Genomic DNA, 16,463 nt, shown 5'->3' on the forward strand with positions numbered 1-16,463 from the left:
TAGCGGAGTGGTACCGTCACTTGCCTACGATGCATGGTTTCTCTTCCCCGCCTGGAAGTTTGATGTGTGCGTGTTTGTGTGAGTGAGTGCAAAAAACAAAAACAAAAAACCCTGATTCCTGATTGTGTCCACCGGTTTCCCATTACACTCATGTGTTAAATAGCCTGCGTCTCCCCTGTCTTGTGCCAAAGTGTTTTGTCACGATCGCTGAAGCCCATCTACGGTCTTGGTCCATTGTCTTGTCCTTTGTCTCGTGAGAGTCTTTTTGTTGTAACTTTACATAGCCACAGTTTAGTCTTTAGTTTAGTTTCCACAGACTGTCAGGTGTATTCAATTGATTAGTCATGTAAGTCGTAGAATTCTAATTTTTTATTTGAGGACCTTTAGCAGATATCAGATTAAAATTTATTAATTATATTAATTAATTAAAAATCCTGTAATTAATGTAAAAAATATTTTAAAAAATTACATTAATTACGCCACACTTTTTGGATCAACAAACAGGGTTTACTCAATCTAGCTATGGGGAATTGAAGTGAAGTTGTGGTGGATTGCACTGCAAACCCACCCGAATAAATAAATACAGCTGTATACAAACAAATCTGTAGAAAAAGCTAACACTCCAAAACCTTCACTGGGTTGGCAAAAAGGTGAACACGTGGCAGATGCCTGACACGTTGGTGTCTGTTCACTCACTACAGTACACAGAGCAGCTGCACAAGCTTCATTGCCCCTGGCATCATGCATACTTGCGCCCACACACAAGGCTGCACAGCAAATGCATTAGTGTACTTGCTGTTGATAATACTAATGCTGTCATGCATTGTGTTACTCAGAGACTGCAGTGTGTGTGTGTGTGTGTGTGTGTGTGCGTGCGTGCGTGCGTGCGTGCGTGTGTGTGTGTGTGTGTGTTTAAATATGGCAGGACGTTGTTGAAGGTCTTCTGCTCAGATTTTGTCACAACTGTTTTAATTTCCTCAGTAGAGCTAGGTGAGTGTTTGAATCATGACTGGGATCTCATCAATTTCCACAACAATGGGCCATTGTCTGTGGTTGAAGTGTCTGTAATCAATTATGTTTTTAAAGTCTTATCGTCATGACTGGGATCTCATCAATTTCCACAACAATGGGCCATTGTCTGTGGTTGAAGTGTCTGTAATCAATGATGTTTTTAAAGTCTTATCGTCATGACTGGGACCTCATCTATTTCCACAACAATGTAATCTATGATGTTTTTAAAGTCTTATCGTCATGACTGGGACCTCATCTATTTCCACAACAATGATGATGTTTTTAAAGTCTTATCTCATGTCCGGTGAACTCCAGGTGGGCTGTTTGGAGGGGGCGTTGTGGTACCACCCCTTCAGGATAGTATAAGAATGTTGTGAGTTCGCTGTAACTTCACACTTGCGAGAAGCTGCAGCAATGTTCTGTAAACTCGCTTGTGTCCGGAATATTCTGTAAAAATAAAACCTTCGAAGGAACTGTTCACCGATCTCCAGCCTGTATGCGGATAACCAACATTCTCACTACCCGAAAGAAAACGAACATGTGCAGAAAAGATTATTTTCTTCAACAACGTGTATTAACCAAGATTCCTTTAGTTAACATTTATGCAACTGCTTACCATTAGGTTTTCATAAATATTTTAGCATGCCTATTGCTTAACATTTCCAGGAGGGAGTGGTAACGTTACCTGCATTTGAAATTAACAAAAATAAGGACTTTCTTAGCATGCTTAGCTGCATTTGTAAATAGTTATAGCCTTCAAACGGCTTTGGTTGTAGCATTAGCGTTAATGTTGCTTCTTGTTTGTGTTCTCCTGTTGTGTAATAGTTGTGTGTGTTTTACTTCTTTCTTGTGCATAAATGTGTTGTTCAGTTTAATGACTTCCCTGTTCATTAACTTACAGTACTTGCCCTGCGCTTAGCTGGGTTTACTTGCAGACGTCTCTGGTCACTTGTTTACATACAAAGTGATCTATGTGACATTTGCATTTTCCACTGCATCAATCAGAACAGACGTTTTACAGCAGTGTGACACATGCAGATCAATGTAAACATCACTTGATTTATCGAAATGGAGCTTATTCATCCATGTAACACAGTAGTTGCAATTGTTTTAACACTTATTAAAGTAAAAGCTTGATAAGGAAAAGTTATAAACAATTTAAACAAGTTCTCCCGTCACAGACAAGCTCTGGGAGGACGCTGCCATTTTGAAGTGCATAAACGACAACCTCACAATATATTTACATCAAAACAGTGCATGCACACAAATAAAGTTGTGATTTTCAGTTTTCTGAGATCCACAAGTATGTCCATGATTTTCACGTGTTTTTCAGATCCACAAATGTTCACAATTTTCATGTGTTTGTTAATGTTTTGTATACATTTATCATGACTTACCATTTGTAATAGTTCAATTCTGCTTGTGAGTTGTCAAATGTGCGTTTGTGGGTGGGCACGAGACAGACATCACACCATTTCAAGATATTCACACACACAGGTCATCAGATTTTCACTACTTAAAAAAAAAAGGTTTATCTAAGTTAGTTTTATCTAAGTTAGTTTTATCTAAGTTAGTTTTATCTAAGTTAGTTTTATCTAAGTTAGTTTTATCTAAGTTAGTTTAACACGCCGTTATTCCCAACACTGGCTGAAACGCAAGTCCAACAGACGCACAACTTTGAATAAATGGCTGCGGGCACGTTCACACGGACCCATTTCAGTCTTGTGTATTAAAAATAGCCTGCACTTACAGCTACCAACACAAAAAACTGTTGTGATATTTTCAGTTTTTGCTGGTCTTGCCCTGAATACATTTTAAGTTTAAAATTACTTTCTGTTTGAGTTGTGTTTGTGTTTGTAGACTATAATACCTGAATACATTTTAAGTTTAAAATTACTTTCTGTTTGAGTTGTGTTTGTGTTTGTAGACTATAATACTTAACAGAGTTTAGTGATGGGAATGCAAATGAATACAAAACTGTAGAGTTGATCAACAGTCTATTATTTTTAATACAGCACTGAAATTATGCTGTAAGAGCATAAATTTGAGCATAAAGGAATGCTCTCTTTTTTTTAAGTCAATAAAAAGTCACTTTTAACAGTTATGCATTACTATTAGGTGTATGCAATAAACAGAATAATTGAGTTACTTTTGAGTGAAGTAACTGTAAATAGTAACTATTTTTCAGTAACTAGCACAACACTGTCATGAACAAAAAGGGATGTTTTGACCACAAGCATCTGCTGTTCAACCAACGGGTCATCAAGCACACCCTGAGGTGACAGGATCACTGGAGGATAGAGGCAACAATGTGACAAAGGTGCTCATTGATAAAAATAAGACCGAGAGAGGGGGACTGCAGACAGGGGGTCTCGGGAATTGAAGGTCTTTGACTTGAAGGAAGTTATCGGATAGCTGGCCATCTTTCTATCCTGTGCAATTATGAATGACTGCCTTGCGTTGGCACAAAAATACAAGGGGCCTTTATGAGGCTGAGAGTTAATTGGTTGGTATGGATTACTGGGCTAAGATCTTATTAGAACAAGAAAACATGTATTAAAGGAGAAGGGGGGAATGGCTGAAATATGGTGGTGTGTGTGTCCCATCACCTTCCCATCACCTCAGGGAAGGCAGAGATAAGCAGAGTGTATGGGCTGAGATAAGATGGTAATAGACACTGGGGAGACTGACTGACTGTAAGTGAGTCACTAAGGGCAGAATTGCAGCTTTATGGTCTTGTTGGATCTAGTACAACCCACAGAAAATAAATATTAAGATACAATATGGCCAGAGCAAATATAAATAATAATAATAATAGTGTATGCGTGTGTGTGTGTGTATTAGATCTGTCAAACGATTAAACATTTTAATCAGATTAATCACATTTTATAATTGTGATTTATCACGATTAATCGCTGAATTAAAAAAGGCAAATTTTTTTGCCAGCCAAAATTAAAAGAGCACCTGTTATGTGTTATTTTTTTCTCGACATTTAATGTTATGAGGACGTCTTCAAAAAATTCTAGCTACTGCACACGCTCATCCTCTTTTTCTGATCAGTTCATTAATTGCATAGTTTACAATGAAAAAAAAGACCCCACTTGTTTGACATGAACAAATATATATATATACATATATATATATATATATATATATATATATATACACATAGATATATATATATATATATATATACACATATACACACACAGTGCTGCTCAAAAGTTTGTGAATCGCAGGTATGGTCAGATTTTTTGTATACAATATTAAAATAACCATATTAAATGTTTAGTCATACCCCAATCTTTAATGCTGACATTCAAAATAATGGACTTGAACAAAAATAATAATAATATTGTTATTCATTATTAAGCAAAAGTTGTTGATTTAAGAAAAACTCAGATTTCATGGGTGCAAAAGTATGTGAACCTCTCACTTAATCGGACATTGCACCTCCTTTTGCAATGATAACTTCATCCAAACACTTTCTTTAGTGATTTATCAGTCTTTCACATCTACTTTAGGGGACTTTTTGACACTCTTCCTTGCAAAATGCAGCCAGTTGAGAGAGGTTGGATGGGCGTCTAGCATAAACTATTCGCTTCAGGGGCCGCTACAGTATTTTGAAATAATTTAAGTCAGGATTTTGACTGGGGCACATCCAGAACATGAATCTTGTTGTTCTTCAGCCATTCCTTGGTTGTATTGCTGGAATGCTTAGGATTATTGTCATGTTCCATCGTCTACCAGGCTGTAACTTCACAAAGGACGGCTTCAGTTTATGTTCCAGGATTTCACAATATTCCTCTGAATTCATGATTCCCTTGATTAAGAAGTTAACATTCTCATCACCCTGCTTCACTGTAGGGAGAATGTTATTTTGCTGGTATGCAGTGTTGACTTTTTACCAACAATGACTGTTTTAGTTGTGACCAAACACTTCAATTTTCACAGAAGGGACTTCCAAAAAGCTTCAGGTTTGTCCAGGTACTCTCTGGCAAAATTAAGAGGGGCAGCTTTGATCTTTTTTGTGAGCAGAGGCTTCTACCTAGCAAGCCTTCCACGAAAGCCTTGTCGATTGACTTTTCTTTTGATTGTTGAAGCATGAACATGCGTCTCCGATGCAGCAAAAGAGGTCTGCAAATCCCTTGATGTGATGCACAGGTTGGCTTTCACCTGAATTATCATTTGTCTTGTGGTTTTAGAAGGTCGTCCATTTCTAGGCAGGATTGTAGTAATTTTCAGTGTTCTCTCGTTGCAAATGATCTGTTTCACAGTGGAATGATGAAGCTAATTTTTTTAGATTACTTTATAGCTTTGCCCAGACAGATGTGCTGTCACTACCCACCTCCTGAGTTCCCCTGAGATTTCTCTTCCTCTCAGCATGACTGACCTGTATGGGTTCACCTGGGTAAGACTAAAGTGACGTGGTTTTGTCTGTGTTTCAGTCATCCATCCATCCATCCATTTTCTTAACCGCTTGTCCTCACAAGCAGTGGTCCTCAACCCTGGTCCTCGGGGACCGGTATCCAGCCTGTTTTCCATGTCTCCCGCAGCCAACACAGGTGATTCATATCATCAGCTAATTAGCAAGCTCTGGAGAAGCCTGATAACGATTCCCACCTGTGTTGGCTGTAGGAGACATGGAAAACAGGCTGGATACCGGTCCCCGAGGACCAGGGTTGAGGACCACTGCTCACAAGGGTCGCGGGGGGCGCTGGAGCCTATCCTAGGGGTACACACTGAACTGGTTGCCAGCCAATCGCAGGGCACACAGAGACGAACAATCATCCACACTCACAATCACACCTATGGACAATTTGGAGTGTTCAATTAGCCTGCCATGCATGTCTTTGGAATGTGGGAGGAAACCGGAGCACCCAGAGAAAACCCACGCAAGCACAGGGAGAACATGCAAACTCCACGCAGGAATGCCGAAGCCCGGACTCTAACTCACGTTCTCTGCACTGGGAGGCGGACGTGCTAACCAGTCATCCACCGTGCTGTGCTGTGTTTTGGTCAGTGATGCACAATTTCTTTCTCATTTAATTGGTTCATTTCAATGGTTAGTTTAGCTACCAATTCGTAGCCTGATCCTACTTGACAGCTTGTTTTAAGCAATGCTGCTCAGGGTTCACTTACTTTTGCACCTACATGAATTGACCAAAAACTCTTTTTAATTAGTTTTGACTACACAATTGATTAAAAAAAAAGAACAGTGCATTGAATTAATAAACCTCCACCTGTTATTTCATATACAATGTAATGGTTCAGATTGAACAACAAAATTAGGTTGAAACAATTGGATTGTCCAAATTGCTCAAGAGGTTCTCAAACTTTTGAGGGCACTGTATATATATATATATAGGGTTAAGGAAATAATAAATAAACAATAAACAATAAAGGTAGTCCTCAACTTACGAACACAATGGGTTCCGAGAGGTTGTTTGTAAATTTGAATCACATTAAATTTTGTTTCAAAATAAAATTTTAACAAATTATATATTTTAAATAAAATCATCAAAATATGTTTACATTTTTTTATTAAATTAAATTATATACCTTATATATACTTTGTATACAGTACATAAATTAAATTTAAAAAACACATTAAATTACATCATCCATCAATTCATTATCTGAACCACTTTTCCTCACAGTACATTACATTTTTACACAGTACAATAAAATAAAAACTAAATAAATATGCTTACTGTACATAGATGGTGGAGGAGTTGAGTTCATGAGAGGCTGAAGTAGAACGCATTACGTATTGGGTGAAACGGTCTCAGGGAACTATGTTTTCCGACTGCCCCTGAAGTGCACATTAATTGTGATTGGTGCATATAACGAGTAAAGATGGCGACAAGTCAGATTCAATTAATTTCGAAGCTGAAGAGATATTGTACGTTTTGCTACTACGCTAATAAAGAAGATGACTGAGGGCTGCTTTTCATGAATATCCTCCAGGAGAGCCTCTGAAATTTACTCACAGTGTGGCGCCAATATCGCGTGCATGAAGAGTGCATGCGCCGTGGCCGGCCACTGGCCGTGGTTCCAGGCTGTACCATTCATCAGCGGGCATAGAGGTAATTTAAAAGTACAAATGGCAAGATGCTGCTCGGCGGGGTTGTGGCAGAGAGGGGAACTACAGGTCTGTACCGTAATGTATGATGTGGCGCGCACTTAAACATTAACTTGCAGGCAAAATAGGGCTTTTATGGACATCAGTCAGCCTTTGTTCTTATCTGCGAATTTTCGTAACTCAGATCTTCGTAACTAGAGGACGACCTGTACACTACTATTTTTGCCATGACCCAATTCCAGTCAACACTTTGTTTTAATGTTTTATTCAGTGTTGCTTATAATTCCTTTTGGTTTATGAGGCAAATTTTGTCACACACAGCTGTGTGGGAGATAAAAGATGTGTAAGAGATAATAAATGGCGCCATGGCAGTGGCAGGACACAACACTGAAGCCTCCCTATCCACACATTGATAAGCATCACCTCCATTACTTGGCATGAATCTGTCCTCCTTTCTATGAGAGGAAGGTCAGGAAGATGGTCAGACAGGGAGGACTGACTCACTTATATGACACTATGGTGGAAAAGGGGAAACTAAAGAGTAGAAACAGAACACGATTGATGATCACATTACCCCTGTGGCAGGCGTGGCTCAGGATGTAGAGACGGTCGTTCAGTAAACAGAAGGTCGGCTGTTTGATCCCCGCTCTTTCCAAGTCATGTGTTGTGTCCTTGGGCAAGGCACTTCACACACATTGCCTCCAGTGCTACTCACACTGGTGTATGGAAGATGTGAATGTTTGGTGGTGGTCGGATGGGCCGTAGGCGCACACTGGCAGCCATGCTTCCGTCAGCCTGCTCAAGGGCAGCTGTGGCTACTTTTGTAGCTTACTGCCACCACAGTGTGAATGTGACAAACTGCAACACACTGCACTCCAATTGAAACCCTGTCTAAAATGCACAATAACTTACTTCTTCACAATTATAATTTATAAACTTAGAATTTTACTTAGATACTGTATGTTCTTGCCTGTATTATTTAATATGTTTGGAATTTTATTTCATGAAATCATGACAGTGATTGGTATCACAAACAATGACTTGAAGGGTGTGTTGTGCTGTATCTACAGGTAGGTGTCAGTAACACCTAGTGCATGCAGTCCAATGCCAGCCTGACATAAAAGTGGGCATAGTTCCGTCAGTCTGTCAGTGACGGATATCATTTTTGCTGAGATTATGACGAATGAAGGATTGACGATTACAATGCTGTTCAACTTGAGATATTGACGATGACGGAAGGGTGTCCTGACTGTTGCCGAATGACAGACGCTCAAAATTCATTGACGTGCCCACTTCTGGTAGTTATTACAAAACGGCCACCAGGTGGCAGCAGAGTATAAGAGACCAACCAGGGCCATGTTGTAACAAAGCTCATTCACTCACAGTTCTAAATAGATGTGTGAATAACGATGAAACTTAGCTATAATCTAATGCTAATCGCTGCAAAACGGAAACAAATGGAAATATATATTTTTTCCTGATGAAAGAAGAGACTGATCTTTTTTTGGTAGGTTCCATGTTTTTATAGCAATAGAACACAATATTCTGTGGGCCTTGCAAAATCAGTCAAAATCCAGTAAAACAGCCAGGAGTGAAGGGGGTTGCTTCACTGAAAATGGCTGGGAGGGAACGAGTTAAAGTCTATACACCACTCGTCAACATGTTTTTGTAATGTAAAATAATTAGAAAAAAGACAAATCATTTAACATTTTCACTAAAAGTTCACACTTGTTAAAACAGTAGAATATTATTATAAAGATCTTTTGAAAAATCATCCCTATCTGACCCCATCTCTTGACTGTAATTTCATGTCCATTTTAAAACTTGTCAGGCTACAACAAGAATAGTCTAAGAACTGTTGTGGTAGAAAGAGTGGCCAAATTAGGGTTCAATAATTGCATCCAAGCACACACATTTCTTCTAATTGAGAAGGAGGATAATGTACTTCCTTATTGCAAAAAATAAAGTAAAATAAATAAATAAATAAATAAATACAAATAAAATAAAAGATGAGACTGGACAGCTGTCAAAACAAATGTATTGTACAATGATGACTTATTTGGACGACAGCATCAGCAACAGCGAAGCCATTGTCATAGGAACCCCACATCAAATCAAGTCACTCTCCCTCAGCAACATCCCCATTTTTGGTCTCAATATTCCCCTGTCCTCCTCTGTTATAAACCTGGAAGTCAGGCTTGACTTACATCTCTCATTTGATACCTACATGCGTCACCTCTGTAAGGTTTCCTTCCATCACCTCAAAAACATTGCCAAAATGTGTCCCTCTCTCTCTCAGCCGGATGCGGAAAAGTTGATCCATGCCTTTATCTCCTCCAGGTTGAACTATTGTAATGCCCTTCTCATCGGGACCCCAGGCAAGAGCCTACAAAAACTACAGCACATCCAGAACTGTGCTGCTCGGGTCCTGATGAGGAGGCGCAAATATGACCACATCACCCCGGTCCTAAAATCCCTCCACTGATTGCCAATTCAATACAGAATACATTATAAAATCTGCCTGCTTACCCACAAATGCATTCATCAAAAAGCCCCTGCCTACCTAAATGAATTACTTACTCTCCACAATGCCACACGACACCTTTGCTCCTCCTCCCCCACCTACTGCCTACACCAGCCTAGGTACAGACTCTCTATTATGGGCGACAGGGCCTTCCAGATAGTCGCCCCGCGGCTCTGGAATGCCCTTCCAGAGACCCTGAGGGCGCCATAGAAAAAGGCCTCAAACCTTTCTTTTTAAAAAGGTCTACTAATATATATATATTTTTTGTATTTATTTGTTTGCTAGATTTTATGGTTTTTAACTGTTTTTGCAAGTCCCAGAGAATAAGCGTAGTGTGCATTATGTTTGCGCATGCGTGAAACTCAAGTAAAAAAAAAAAAAAAAAACTTGCAACCAAACAAAGCCGTCATTTGAATGGCGGCGAATGAAGCGCTGAAAGTGTTTGCGTAACGGCAAGCCTTGTTTAAACGGCTTTCAGCCTTAAGTGATAAAACGACAGGTGCACTTGGTGCCATTTTTAACTGTCTTAATGGAGTTTGTAGGTAAAAAAAACACTATTGCAAAGCTCGAGAAGATGCAAGAGTACGTTTGTAAACCTCCGTTCACTGTTCCCAATTTCCAAACAGAAAAGAAAGATCCAAACGTCCGTAAAAGAGGCTAAAATGGAAAAACACATTTATTTTGTCAATATCTTGAAACCGAGGGAGCAGACGGCAGCATCACAAAGCTTGCTAGCGGACGTACGTGTAACCAAACTAATGGAGTGTCGGTCATTTAGGAACTCGCTTCTAGCCCCAATTGACCCCTTTAGTGAAGAAAGATCCTACCGGTCTCTTGATCGGTCCCGGTGTTGTGTCATCGATCCAACTCCTGGTAAAGTGCACACATTCAGCTAAATATCGGCTGACATGCAAAGTTTCAAACCATGAACTTCGTTTAGCCATCCGTCACGTGTCTTCAACGTGTCAGAAAATACTTTGTCTTCAACGATTAAAAATAACATGTAGTCATTTTTCACAGCATCTCTCTCTTTCTCCTTTGTGAATAAGACAGGTAGTTTTTTGATCGACGCAGCGTATGCAAGGGCAGCCATTCATCTTTCCGTTTCTGTCTGTTGCTGAATGCAGTCCTCGTTGTAACAGGCAATCCACAGCGACAACAAAAACACTTTAAATCATCAACTTTCAACCGGTTGAAATCGTCTAAGTCTCCATGGCTTTCCATTACTCTTGACTACTGTTTGGTAGCAGGGTAATGCCCCCCTGCCGACAATGCACTGCACGGTCCGAGATGCACACTTCGCTTATATTGTGTTCTATTGCTATAAAAACATGGGACCTACATAAAGAAATATAAGAGTATTTTCTTTCATCAGGAAAAAAAGTATATTCATATCTGTTTTCATTTTGCAGCAATTAGCATTAAAATATAGCTAAGTTTAATCTTTATTCACAAATCTGTTTAGAACTGTGGATAAATGAGCTTGTTTGCAACATGGCCCTGGTTGATCTCTTATACTCTGCTGCCACCTGGTGGCCGTTTTGTAATAACTACCAGAAGTGGGCACGTCAATGAATTTTGAGCGTCTGTCATTCGGCAACAGTCAGGACACCCTTCCGTCATCGTCAATACCTCAAGTTGAACAGCATTGTAATCATCAATCCTTCATTCATCATTCCCTCAGCAAAAATGATATCTGTCACTGACAGACTGAAGGACCCACCAGCATTGGCGGACTGACGGAACTATGCCCACGTTTATGTCAGGCTGGCATTGGACTGCATGCAATAGGTGTTACTGACACCTACCTGTAGATACAGCACACTGCACAACACACCCTTCAAGTCATTGTTTGTGATACCAATCACTGTCATAATTTTATGAAATAAAATTCCAAACATATTAAATAATACAGGCAAGAACATACAGTATCTAAGTAAAATTCTAAGTTTATAAATTATAATTGTGAAGAAGTAAGAGTTATTGTGCATTTTAGACATGGCTTCAATTGGAGTGCAGTGTGTTGTGTCAAATGGATATCACTGATTGGCTATTTAGCTAATCATTCCTCCGGGCGAGCTTCGCTGGCCAATGAAATCCTGTCAACGGCATTACACCTCATTAAATAAAATAAGAGTGATGAACAAAGATTTTGTCAGGTAACTATGCAAGATATGTTCTTGAATTTAAATTTGTGTTTAATTGTGTCAATAAAAAAAAAAGCAAAATGACAGAAAAATATCTTAATACCGAACCATTTCAATCAAAATCACTGCTTTTTTTTTTTTTTTTTTACTTTCAGTAAGCAAGTCATTCTTCCCCATGCAACGCACAATGCTAAATTAAATCACCACATAGCAACAAACTAGAAAGCACCAATAAAACACCTGGACCACTAACTAACGGAACAATTAACACAGAACATGCATTTCAAACACCATTTCAATCCCCTAGTGCCGCAAAGCATTGCTGGGAGCGCTTCCAAGCTCTCAGTGACGCTACACAGGAAGAAGGAGTCAAACTTCTGTCCCTCTTGCTGGTAACCGTATCCACAAAATAAAATAAAATAGCGCAATACTTGCTCAAAAATCTCAACCTAGACTGCAGCTGCTGTAAATAGAAAGCGTAATTAATTGGAGTGTAAAAATAAAAACTACTAAATTGGCTTGGCTTGACACAGTCACGTCACATGGTGGCGACAGGCCATCTGGCCACCGTTGACGTGGAACCTTTGTCTCCATTTAGTAAAGAGTAAGATCATGACAATTAACTGAAATTTTTATATAATTTTTTAATGAAACAGGGAGAAATAAATTTAGGGAAACAAAACGTAACAACTGATTTGGATTTGATGTCTAACACAGCCAATCACAGCGATTGGCAACATCGTCAATTCACATAAAAAGCAAAATGACAGAAAAATCTCTTAACACTTAACCATTTTAATCAAAATCCCTGCTCTTTATTACTTTAAGTTTGTTCCTGCATGCACCATGAATCTTTTGAGCAAGATTGTGTCAATTTAATGCATTTCACTTAATACAACCGTGACTGTGGACTGCACTACAAACAATGACATCCCAGCCAAGTACCTTACTTGTCATGTTGTGAAAGCAATGATTTTGAGAGTCTGTTTGAAATGGCTGGTACTCTATGTGACACAATGCAGGTGGGTTTATTGCTTCATGTTTATTGCATGAGCTTATTGACTACATAGTGTTCATTCCCAACTCTGCTTGGGAGACATTGCAGACACAACTAAGTGAGTGTCCCTCATTGACGGACGGAAAGCCCTTTCCTTCAATGCTTAGTAGTTCATCATTTTTTAAAGTTTGCCATCAATTGCCAATCGTAAAAAAAAATGGGTGTTCGTCATTGACGGTTTGACGGATTTTCCCTCATTGTTGACGGAACGCCCACCTCTGATAACTAGTGATGGAGAAACCAAAGATTTCCATAGCAGTGAATCAATATGAAGCAAAGTGTCGAAATGGTTCAGTGTTATGAAGCATTTGCCACGAATCAGTGTGGTGAGTCATGACACTGCTTCACCACTGCTTTCTGTACCACTGAAGCAATTGTGTTGAAATGGGTCAATGCTTCGAGGCATTTGACACAATTCAGTGTGGTGACATCTGCTAGACAAAAAAAAATATATCATTTACATTCAGCAAAAGCAAAACTAAAAAATAAGACACTCTTGTGTTAGTTTTATATGAAAAAGTTAAAATACTTGTGCAACAGAAAACTGATGATGGTATTTGAATAAAATGCATGTGACACTGGGGTGGGGATTTGGGTGTTTCACGAAAAACATAATTTCTGCAGCATTTGGTTTCAGTCGCCTCTCCAGCTTTGGAGAAGATCCTTTCGGTGATTTGATTTATATTACAAATCAGTGTATATAGTGTGTAAATGAACATCGGAACAACGTATCAAGACACTATTGCCGCGAGCGCTTAACACCTGCCGAGTGTCTGCTTCGAACGTGACATCATTAGATGTTCCACCGGATCCAGCGGTAAATTGGCCTACCGGGAGCATCGCAGGTCATATTAAAAGGCTCTCCCCAAGGCCAGGTTAATCTATATCTTGATTTTTTCACTTCAAAAATTGGCATCATCCGCTCATCATTCTAACCTCCAACCAATGATACCCCTGACACGTATAATTCATCCCTCACACAACAATTAACTAAATTCTCTGTTCAAACGCAGCAGGTTTGAGTCCCGTCCTCTTTGCTTAAAACTCACCACCACTCTATTAGGTCCCTCATTGCCGAAATAACAAACCTCTCTCTGAAAGCGGGCACTGTGCCAACCCCTCCTAAAAAAACCTTCCTTGGACCCTGAGCCCCTGTCAAATTACAGACCAATTTTAAATCTTCTGTTAATCTCCAAACTCCTAGAAAAAACTGTTTCTCCCCAGCTACACAACCATCTCAAATGCAATAGTCTGTATAAAAAATTCCAATCTGGTTTTCCCCCCTCCTACAGTACAGAAACAGCTCTTATCAGAGTCACTAACGATCTGCTGATGACTTCTGACCCCGGTTCAACTTCCCTCCTCATTCTTCTCGACCTCTCTGCTGCGTTTGACACTGTCGACCACAACATCCTCCTACACCGCCTTCAGCACAACATTGGTCTCACCAGCACTCCCCTTCACTGGTTTCACTCCTACCTCACCAATAGGACCGAGTATAAAGCTCTGAGGGATGCAAAATCCCGCCCCCACACCGTCACCTGTGGGGTCCCCCAGGGCTCAGCCCTTCCCTCTTCACCATTTATATGCTTCCCCTTGGCCGTGTCGTCAGCAGGCATGGAATTAATTACCATTGCTATGCTGACGACACACAACTTTACATTAAAATCAATCCCACCAGCTCCCCCGCTACCTCTACCGCCCGTCTTAGCTCGTGCCTGGAGGAGATGGGGGTGTGGATGGGTCTAAACTTCCTGCAGCTAAATGGCTCGAAAACAGAAGCCATTCACACCGGTACTCCTCATCAACTCCGCTCCTCTCCTCTCACCTCTGTTTTATTTTTTGGTCACACTATTCTTCTTTCTCCCTCCGTTACAAACCTCAAAAAAGTCAAGTTTGACCCCCACTTCTCCTTTGACAACCATGTCACCTCCATCTGCAAAACCTCCCTTTTCCACCTCCGTAACATTTCCAAAGTGCACCCTTCCCTTTCCCTTCCTGCTGCAGAGAAGCTTGTCCATGCCTTTGTTTCCTCCAGGCTGGACTACTGTAATGCACTCCTCATCAGGATCTCTGGCAGGAGCCTACAGAAGCTCCAGTATGTACAGAACAGTGCTGCCAGAGTCCTGATGAGGGGTGCATTACAGTAGTCCAGCCTGGAGGAAACAAAGGCGTGGACGAGCTTCTCTGCACGAGGATCTCTGGCAGGAGCCTACAGAAGCTCCAGTATGTACAGAACAGTGCTGCCAGAGTCCTGATGAGGGTACGTAAACACAAACTCCCATCCTTCACACTGCACTGGCTCCCCATTCACGCCCGTATAGAATACAAGATTATTTTACACACCCATCACTGTCTGCACGGTGCGGCCCCCACCTATCTCACCGAACTACTCACACCACACACCTCTTCCCGGACCCAGTGAGGCCAACAGTCTTGCCCAGGACACGGCATAAGACGATGGGCGATAGGGCCTTCAAAGCCGCAGCTCCTCATCTGTGGAACACCCTACCGGACTACCTTAGGGCTCCTGAGATGATGGATGTTTTTAAGAAAGGGCTTAAAACATTCCTTTTTAGAAAGACGTAAACATTTTGATTTTTATGAAAGTTTTATCTTATTTATAGTTTTTTTAATTTGGTTTTGATACATTGGTCTTATTATGTGTTTTATGTTTACTCACTGTAGCACTTTGAGGTCTGATGCCAAATATAAAGTGCTTTACAAATAAAATGTATTATTATTATTAATATTATTACATAGGGACGATCGATTGTGATACTTCTGCCGCAAGCGCTTGACACTTGTCTCGAGGGTCTGCTTCGAGCGTAACATCTCCACTGAAACGACCATTTCGTCAACCATTCTCTGCAGTTGAGAGGTTGCATCAAAGCCTTCTGTATGCGCTAGCATAAAAAAAACCCATAAAAACGTATAAATCCGTCTTTGGGACACTTTTAAAATTAGAACGTATTGATACGTTTATGGGAGCAAATGAGTTAACATAGTGTCTACAACGTTCCAACATGAATAAACAATGGTACCAATGTAGTAGCCATAGCTAACACCAGCTTGTATAGTAAACTTTACGTGCGTGTGTGTCTGGTGCATTTTCATGAGAGGCATGGCTTTGACCAGGCTTTGACAAGGGGGTGGTAGTGGAGTGAGGCTAAGTTTGAATCTTGCTAGCAACTTTAAAACTATAAACCCTACTTTTAATGTGACCTAAAGCTTGTACAACTCAATGGAAAAAAAACAAGAAACATTTTGGGATGGTAAGTAAAAATACACAAATGGTGTAACGTATTTGCACAAGTGTGTACACTCTCATATACCGGGGATGTGGCTGTGTTCATACTGACATCATTAACTAATTTGCTCCCGAAAAAAATATAAATACGTCCTATTTTAAATGTTTTAAGTGTCCCAAAGGCTTATTTATACATCATTTATGTTTTTTGTTAGAGCATACAGAAAGCTTTGAGGCAGCCTCTGAACTGCAGAGAACAGTAAAAGCAATGATAGTTATTACAAAAACGTCCAGCAGGTGGCAGCAGAGTATAAGAGATCAACCAGGGCCATGTTGCAAACAAGCTGATTTCCACACAGCGCTATATTTTTGAATAATGATGAAACTTA

The 16,463-nt window shown here is 40.1% G+C and overlaps 2 protein-coding genes across 8 annotated transcripts in view; one reads left to right on the plus strand and one right to left on the minus strand.

Moving 5' to 3' along the window:
- Nucleotides 1–16,463, minus strand: part of bcas3 (BCAS3 microtubule associated cell migration factor) — a 419,103-nt gene that overhangs the window by 238,765 nt on the left and 163,875 nt on the right. The window lies entirely within an intron of this gene.
- Nucleotides 9,685–15,413, plus strand: LOC147170342 (uncharacterized). The gene is given in 5 exon segments (XM_086080642.1): nucleotides 9,685–9,739; nucleotides 14,382–14,615; nucleotides 14,694–14,886; nucleotides 15,018–15,262; nucleotides 15,265–15,413. Coding segments are annotated over 5 exon segments (876 nt in total).

Source organism: Leptonotus elevatus, chromosome 7 (genome assembly GCF_054856555.1).
Source record: "Leptonotus elevatus isolate MCC_2025b chromosome 7, RoL_Lele_1.0, whole genome shotgun sequence".
NCBI lineage: Eukaryota > Metazoa > Chordata > Actinopteri > Syngnathiformes > Syngnathidae > Leptonotus > Leptonotus elevatus.